This window comes from Miniopterus schreibersii (assembly GCF_964146895.1).
Source record: "Miniopterus schreibersii genome assembly, chromosome: 4".
NCBI classification, from domain to species: Eukaryota; Metazoa; Chordata; class Mammalia; order Chiroptera; family Miniopteridae; genus Miniopterus; species Miniopterus schreibersii.
In genome coordinates this window covers 10900846-10910065 of record NC_138105.1, presented here as the reverse complement: position 1 = coordinate 10910065, position 9220 = coordinate 10900846, and the positions used below count along the sequence as shown (strand labels likewise).

At 38.7% G+C, this 9220-nt stretch overlaps 1 protein-coding gene across 1 annotated transcript in view; it reads right to left on the bottom strand.

The window, feature by feature from the left end:
- Window positions 1-6934: 6934 nt before the first annotated feature.
- Window positions 6935-9220, bottom strand: part of GCSAML (germinal center associated signaling and motility like) — a 30416-nt gene continuing 28130 nt past the window's right edge. The window contains exons 3-4 of the mRNA XM_081135794.1: window positions 8682-8710; window positions 6935-7756 (exon numbers count right to left, since the gene is read on the bottom strand). Of these exons, the coding sequence (XP_080991920.1) occupies window positions 7514-7756; window positions 8682-8710 (272 nt within the window). The 3' untranslated portion in view covers window positions 6935-7513. The remainder of the gene's footprint in view (window positions 7757-8681; window positions 8711-9220) is intronic.

The window sequence follows — 9220 nt, the reverse complement described above, 5'->3', positions numbered from 1 at the left end:
AAACCAGCATCAAAATGAAAAGGGAACCCACGGTCTGGGAAAACATATTTGCCAATGATACATGTGCTAAGGGGTTAATTTCCAAACTACATAAAGTACTTGTACAAGTCAACAAAAGGAAGACAAACAATCCGATTTAAAAATGGACAAAAGACCTAAATAGACCCTTCTCCAAAGAGGACATACAAATGGCCAAGTAACATATGAAAAAATGCTCAACCTCACTAATCATCAGAGAGATGCAAATTAAAACCACAATAAGGTACCACCTCATACCTGTCAGAATGGCTACCATAAAAAAATCAACAAACAAGTGCTGGCAAGGATGTGGAGAAAAGGGAACCCTAGTGCACTGCTGGTGGGAATGCAGACTGGTGCAGCCACTATGGAAAACAGTGTGGCGTTTCCTCAAAAAATTAAAATTGGAACTGCCATTTGGCCCAGTGATCCCCCAGAAGATAACATGTACTTCTTGGTATATGTCATCTTATGCTATATGACAAGTTGATAAAATAAGGAAGAATTAGACACATTTGCTTAATATATATGCAGGTATATCCATGTAATATGTATAATGCATATGAATATATATTTGCATTTGTATATACACATATGTATAAAATACATATGTATGTATGTACACAAAGATATTTATAACAGAATTTAAAAAACTCTTTTTACGAGGCCAGCATTAGCCTAATTCCAAAACCAGATAAAGACATACAAAGAAAATTACAGGCCAATATCCCTGATGAACATAGATGCTAAAATCCTCAACAACATATTAGCAAATCGAATCCAGCAATATATTAAAAAGGTCATACGCCACGACCAAGTGGGATTTATTCCAGGGATGCAAGGCTGGTGCAATATTCCCAAATCAATAAATGTGATACCTCACATAAACAAATTGAAAGATAAAAATCACATGATCATATCAATAGATGCAGAAAAAGCATTTGACAAAATCCAACACCCATTTTTGATAAAAGCTCTCAGCAAAGTGGGAATAGAGGGATCATACCTCAACAAAATAAAGGCCGTATGTGACAAATCTACAGCCAACATCATACTCAATGGGCAAAAACTAAAACCATTTCCCTAAAAACAGGAACAAGACAGGGATATCCACTTTCACCACTCTTATTCAACATAGTGCTGGAAGTCCTAGACAAAGCGATTAGACAAGAAGAAAACATAAAAGGCATCCAAATTTGAAAAGAGGAAACAAAGCTGTCATTATTTGCAGATGACATGATATTGTATATAGAGAATCCTAAAGACTCCACCAAAAAACTACTAGATTTAATAAATGAATTCAGCAAAGTAGCAGGATACAAAATTAACACCCAGAAATCAATGGCATTTTTATACACCAATAATGAACTCTCAGAAAGAGAAACTAAAAAAACAATCCCATTTACCATTGCAACTAAAAAAATAAGATACCTAGGAATAAAGTTAACCAAGGATGTAAAAGACCTTTACTCAGAAAACTATAGTAAACTGAAAAAAGAAATAGAGGAAGATATAAACAAATTGAAAAATATACCATGTTCATGGATTGGAAGAATAAACATCATTAAAATGTCCATATTACCCAAAGCAACCTATAAATTCAATGCAATCCCTATTAAAATACCAACAGCATATTTCACATATTTAGAAAAGAACACTTCAAAAATTTATATGGAACCAAAAAACACCCCAAATAGCCACAGCAATCCTGAGAAAGAAGAACAAAGTTGGAGGGATCACAATACCAGATATCAAGTTACACTACAAAGCCACTGTAATCAAAACAGCCTGGTATTGGCACAAGAACAGACATATTGATCAGTGGAACAGACCAGAGAACCCAGAAATTGACCCATGCCATTTTGGTCAATTAATATTTGATAAAGGAGGCAAGAACATACAATGGAGTAAAGACAGTCTTTTCAATAAATGGTGTTGGAAAAATTGGACAGATACATGCAAAAAAATGAAGCTGGACCACTAACTTACACCACACACAAAAGTAAATTCAAAATGGATAAAAGACTTAAATGTAAGACAGGAAACCATAAAAATCCTAGAGGAAAACATAGGCAGTAAAATCTCAGACACCTCTCATAGCAATATGTTTGCTGATACATATCCTAGGGCAAGAGAAACTAAGGAAAAAATAAACAAATGGGACTGCATCAAAATAAAAAGCTTCTGCACAGCAAGGGAAACCATCAACAAAACGAAAAGGGAGCCCACTGTATGTGAGAACATATTTGCCAATGACACATCGGATAAAGGGTTAATATCCAAAATATATAAGGAACTTACACAACTTAACAAAAGGAAGATAAACAACCCAATTAAAAAATGAGCAATGGAGCTAAATAAACACTTCTCCAAAGAGGACATACAAATGGCTAAGGGATATATGAAAGAATGCTCTCAACATTGCTAATCATCAGAGAGATGCAAATTAAAACCACAATGAGGTATCACCTCACACCTGTCAGAATGGCTCCATCAACAAGTCAACAAACTACAAGTCCTGGTGAGGGTGTGGAGAAAAGGGCACCCTAGGACACGGATGGGGGGAATGCAGACTGCTGCAGCCACTGTGGAAAGCAGTATGGAGTTTCCTCAAAAGATTAAAAATTGACCTGCCATTTTACCCAGTGATCCCACTTCTAGGGATATATCCTAAGGAACCCCAAACACCAATTGCAAAAAACTTATGCACCCCTATGTTCATAGCAGCGCAATTCACAATAGCTAAGATCTGGAAACAGCCCAAGTGCCCATCAGTAGATGAGTGGATAAAAAGCTGTGGGACATCCACACCATGGAATACTATGAGGCTTTGAAGAAGAAGGACCTTTTGGCCTTTGGCATGGAGGGAACTAGAGACTATTATGCTAAGTAAAATGAGCCAGTCAGAGGACAAGTACCAAATGATCTCACTTATATGTGGAATATAATAAACAAAGTAAACTGATGAACAAAGCCGACCCAGAAACATAGAAGCTTGGAACAAACTGAGGGATCTCAGAGAAAAGGCTGGGAGGGGTGTGGGTGGGGAGAGATTGGTCAGGGAACTTGTATGTATATGGGCATGGTCTATGGGCATGGACATTGGTGTGGGGAGGGCCTGGGGGTGGGATGGATGTGGGGTGGAGGGGATCAGTGGGGTTAAAAAGGGGACATCTGTAATGGTCTCAACAATAAAGAAAGAAACATTAAAATAATAATAATAATAATAAATCCTCATAACAGCTATAGCCCTTATTTCTGTAACTGATCACATGGTTGTAGCTAGTGTTTATAATTTCTTTACTTTATTAGACTTACACATTACATATTGCCTTTGCCCTCAGCAAGAACCTCAGCTGGTTATGTTTTCCTTTCTTTCTTTTATTATTATTATTATTATTATTATTTTAAAAATATCTTTATTGACTTCAGAGAGAGGAAAGGAGAGGGAGAGAGAGAGATAGAAACATCAATGATGAGAGAGTCATTGATCGGCTGCAGCCCGTAACCCGGGCACGTGCCCTGACAGGGAATCGAACCCCGATTACCTGGATCCTAGGTTGACGCTCAACGGCTGATTCACGCCCGGCCTGGTTCTTTCTTTTATTTTTAATCCTCACTGGAGGATATATTTTTTCCATTGCTTTTCAGAGAGAGAGAGAGAGAGAGAGGAACATTGATTGGTTGCCTCCAGCATTCACCCCAACCAGGGCCTTGGATCGAGGCTGCAACTGAGGTACATGCCCTTGATCAGAATCGAACCCGAGACCCTTCAGTCCATGGGCCGACACTCTAACCACTGAGCCAAATTGGCTAGGGCAGTTATGTTTTTCCTTTTTTTTATAAGGAGATGGAGAGAAAGATATAGAAACATCAATGATGAGAGTCATTGATTGGCTGCAGCCCGCAACCCGGGCATGTGCCCTGACCGGGAATCGAACCCCGATCGCCTGGATCCCAGGTCAACACTCAACCACTGAGCCACGCCCAGCCGGGCTAGGGCAGTTATGTTTTTCTTACCTTTTGGGGTGACCCAAACCTTTATCTCTGAAGGGTCTGGGCCATCAGTAGTCCTACCTGAATTGTGTTATTATAATTTTCCTTTCACCTTAATAATAGGACAAGGTAGAAACAAGAGAACCCTAAGGGAGCTCCTCATTTCTAGACATATTCTTCCTCATCACTGCGGGGGGACAGTCATTTTCCGCTTGGTGGCCAGTATGAATTCCCCCAACCAGCACAGTAATTCCCGTCTTTGCCTATTGATCCAGAGGGACAGAGCCCACAGGGCCAGGCAACAGTCTTAGCTTCCAGCTCAGTGGAATCAGTGTTCTTTCTCTCAGTGTAAGCATCCCTTTCTTTGAAACTTCTGGACCGGCAGTGCACCAATTCCCAAGGAAAAATATTTAAAAATTAAATATTTGTAATGAGTCACTAGGGATAAGTATGAGTGGTGCCCTCCTAATGCCAACCTTTGTTCCCTGGGCCCACAAATCCTGGCTGTGCAAGATAGAGCACCATATATTTGACACTGATTTACAGCATACACAGTCTCCCGGGGAATCCTGCCCCAGCCCTGCAAGGTATTCCCACCCAGCTGGCAGTCACTGAGGCTTCAAAATACATTTCCAATGTCCTACGAAGCTACCTGCTTCAGGAGAATGGGAAACGTAGTCAGACGAGGGGGTTTCCTCACGGGAGCCCATTGCCACACTTTCTTTTCCGTGCAGTAAGTTCCTGGACCAGAAGCAATGCTGCGCAGAGTACTATGAAGGGGAATAAGACCTTCTGTTAAGTCCACAGATACTATATTTGGCAGAAGCATTGCATTCAGGGAAGAAAAACCCATCTGCAGAGTAAGTCTCAATTCCAGTAGGAACAAAATAGTGCCCCTTCCATGTGGAAATGGTCTAAGGTAGTTGACTTGGCACCAGGGAGCTGGCTGATCCCCACAGGAGCAATGCCGTGCTGGGCAGTCAGCGCTGGTCTCTGCTGCAGGCAGCTTGGACACCGACAGTGACCGTAACCAGGAGGCATTGGTGAGCCCACGCATCGCCTTCATCCCTGCCACCAAGGCCACTCTGTTAATGAGCCCATTGGGCGATAACAGGGACGGCCGGTGAAATAGGATGAATGGCACCCACAGAACAGGTTCACCTCCTGAATTTATTTGGATTTATTTCCCATATCTGGCACATAAATGTCTTATCAATAAGTCTGGGAATCCCAAAGATTGCGAGCAAATCACCAGAAGCTAGGAGAGAGGCATGACAGTTTCTCCCCTAGAAGCTTCATAAAAATAAAATGTGCTGACTTTGAGCTTGAACTTTCCAGACTCTAGGTTGTGAGGAAATAACTTTGTTGTTGTTTAAGCCACCTAGTCTATCTTGGCAGTCCTGGCAAACTAATACACTTCAATATTTGAATATATTTACAGCAGTTTTATTCATAATGTCAAAACTGTAAATATCCCACATACCCATCCTCAAGTGATTAGATTTATAATTATAGGATATCTATACAGAAGTATACTGCTGGAAAAAAGATGTCGGTTACTGAGACAAGTTAAGCATGGACAAATCTCAAAAACATGATGAATGAACAATGCCTTAACATAAAAAGCAAATACTAAAAGGATCAATTTCTATGAATCTCCAGAAGAGATTAATTGACCTAGTTATACAAAGCATGCCATTAGTAGCCAGGACTGGTGAAATTGCCTGAAAAGGGCATAATAGACTTTCTGGGACTACATAAATGGGGGAGTGATTAGATGGGTGAATGAATACATTTGACAAAATTCATATAACTCTCTCCTTATGGTGCTTAACATTTTGTTGTATGTAATAATACTTGAGTAAAATTGATTAAAATATACATAATTTTAAAATTCCAAATATATACATACATTAAAAAGTTAACCTTTAGAAAACAGTTTACAGGTTAAAAAGCAGTTTTACAATCATTTTATTGCTTTTTAAAACCACATAAGATATTTAATTTGAAAAATCCTTTTTCACTGAAAAACTGAGTCTCAGAAAGATTAGTTGGTCTATCTATGCTTTTGTGGTTAACAATGAGGTCGCATCTGTGCCTTTGGATTTCAATATTTCTTCTATTAAACAATACTATTCATTAATCTACTGCTGCTCCTTCTCCTACAATTCCAGATTGTTATACAATATATTAAAAATAAGGCATACAGAAAGTAAATAATTTTGTCATTTCCTAAATTTAGCTGATTTCTACAAGACTGGAATATTCTGACAGGGTGACTTATCCAGAATTATAAGATTTCTAATATGTTCCCCTTTGTGAAATCACCACAAAGGAGCCCAAGAACTAGTCAGGAGAGTCAAAACGTGTATAAAACAAATGAGTAGCCAGTGTCCATCTATTGATTGATGCATGTCGGTGACCAAAGTATCATTACACAGAAAAATGAATCACTGGTGTTTTGTCAATTAAAGCCTTTGTGCCCTTACGAGGAAGTTGGCATCTCATTTAAAAATTCCTTGGGGCCTGGCCGGTGTGGCTCAGTGGTTGAGCATCGACCTATGACCTAGGAGATAGGGGTTCGATTCCCAGCAGGGGGTGTGCAGGAGGCAGCCGATCAATGACTCTCTCATCACTGATGTTTCTCTCTCTCTCTTCCTCTCTCTGAAATCAAAAAAGATATATTTTTTAAAAAATTTCTTTAGGAATGAAAATAAAAATGGATGGATTATTTATCAGTTTGCCTAAAATTTAAAATCAGAGCCTATTGACTCTTCTTTAGTAGAGGCAGCTAATCACAGGGCGATCACCTAGTATGTTGTGAACAGAGCTACAGGCACAAGTTCGCTTTTGTGTTTTGCTAATATTTGAACGAAGTCATTCTATTTACTATTAGAAAGAAAGACAACGGGTAACTAAGCCTGATGCATTTCTTCTTTAATAATTAATGGCATACTCAGCTTCTTCTCTCAGAAAATCCAATATTAATAACTATTGATTCTTGAAATATTATCACAAGCAAAATTTCCAATACATGAAAAAGACAAAATTGAAGTAAATACCAGATTAGTAATGGGTCTCATCACTGGTCTTATATTTTAAAAGTTTATTGAGTAGTTTATACTTCAAAAATAAAATACATAATTAGGAATGAAAATATTGGCATTTGAAATTTGGAAAGTGCGGGTGGAACTGAATGTTTTAGGTCATATATTTGTGGATGCTTATTGCCTAGGAAGGTTTCCCCACCACGTCCATGCCTTCAAACCTTATAAACAAAGAGATGTAGGATACTTTATATCATGATGTCAATGTATATGGCTTCGCACAAACCACAGCAATACCATGCTTAAGAGTTTCCCAAGGCAATATAGTAAAAGGACATCATTTCTAAACTCTGGCCAGAAATGAATGTTTTCTGAGCTGCCGAGAGAGACTGCCCCAGAGGGCAGTGCTCTGCGCCGTCTTTGTTTCTGAAAGGTGAGGGGGAATGAGGTGTCTAGTGGGGAAGCACAAGTTCATAATCATGGTCAGGGGCGCAGGGAGAAGGCCTGGGGGTGCCAGTCGTCCTGAGGAGGGCATATTCTGTTTCTGACCCTTCTTTCAACGATTTCACTCTCTTTGTGACAGAGTTAATGTTCTCATAACCACTGTCATTGGAGCTCAAGGAGGGCCTATGATAGGAGCTGGGACTAATGACCGTGTAGCAAACGTCTTCGGGGCCACTGCCACTGTCATTTTCCTGCCAAGCACAAAGAAGAAAGACATCAAAGATCCAGAATCACCTGCCAAATTTTAACTCAGTCCCCCACCCCTCCTCTTTTCTTCTCTGACGCTGATCTTACACTGCAGGAGTCCAAAGCCCTTTCTTCAGGCCCTGATGCCTTAGAGACCTCGTTTTAGCAACGTGTATTATGCTCTAAGCTACCACGCGCTCTGCTCTCATTTCACCTCATATAATAAAAGAGAAAAGAAATACACTGCTATCCCTCTGAATATCTACAGAAAAGCAGTTGTACACTTTAGGTCACACATGTCGAGATAGAATATATGCAACAGTTGACACTCACTAGGTAACTAATCAAATTACATAACTATAAATATTTATAAAATAAAATACAATTAATAAAATCTAGAGTTTAAATACATTTTCAATTGCATAGACCATGAAAGAAAAATTTTTAAATTAAGATACTACCTAATAATTAAGTTAATAAAATGCTTGTGATGTAGTATTAAAAGGAATAAACTTCTGTATGTGTTTGTTGATATCCACCATGCTGGTAAATATAAATGTTAATTCATGGACATAAGGATTGGAAATAAAGGTGGAAAGTTAAAAAGAACTGATGTTTTATGGTGGTCAGATTATGCATGTGTATTTATTTGATTTAATTTATTTTTGTTATAAATTTTTTGAAAATTAAAATAACACTTTAGTAGAATTAGAATAACAAGAAGAACTTTCCAATCATCTAAATCAAAGCATTTTTTAAAATTTTTATTTATTTTTGTTTCTACATTAAAATGACCAAGAATATCACTTAAAATGTGAAAGACATTGATCGATGCATTTAGAAATGGCAAGGAAAGGAAGGCCTACAGTTATGCTTATATAAAGTCATCTGGATTTTGACACTTATCGACACATGCAATGTTTTTATTACCTGATTAGAAGTGGATAAAGCTTCATTACCTGGAGAATAAAAATAAAAGGAAACCAATTTGAGAATTTCGGACCATCCCAGCTTGGGGGGGGTGAGGTTGAAAGGGCAGAATGCAGCGATAAGACTGCACGAGGCCCGCTGGCCTTGGGCCTTCTCATTCGAGAGCGTGTCAAGGCTGCAGGACAGGATCGTGGAAGAACCTATGTTCTGAGGCAGCACCAACGCTACGTTTCTGTGTAAATGGTACACAAGCTGCCGAAGGACAGCGGACTTTGGAAATTGGGTAACACAATCTTGTCCACAAACATGCTATGAAAACAGAGTATGGCAAGTATGAAGGCAGAATGATTATAGCTGTACATTTAAGATAGAGCTTCTATAAAAGTGTGACAGGAAAAATCACATTTTTAAAGATGAATAGTCATTATAGAGATAGGTACTGAAATAACAAGAGTAAGTTCTTCAGATTAAATGCAAGTATACAGACTGAGGCTAATTACATGTATGGATACTGAAGCAATTTACACGCTAATCTGATA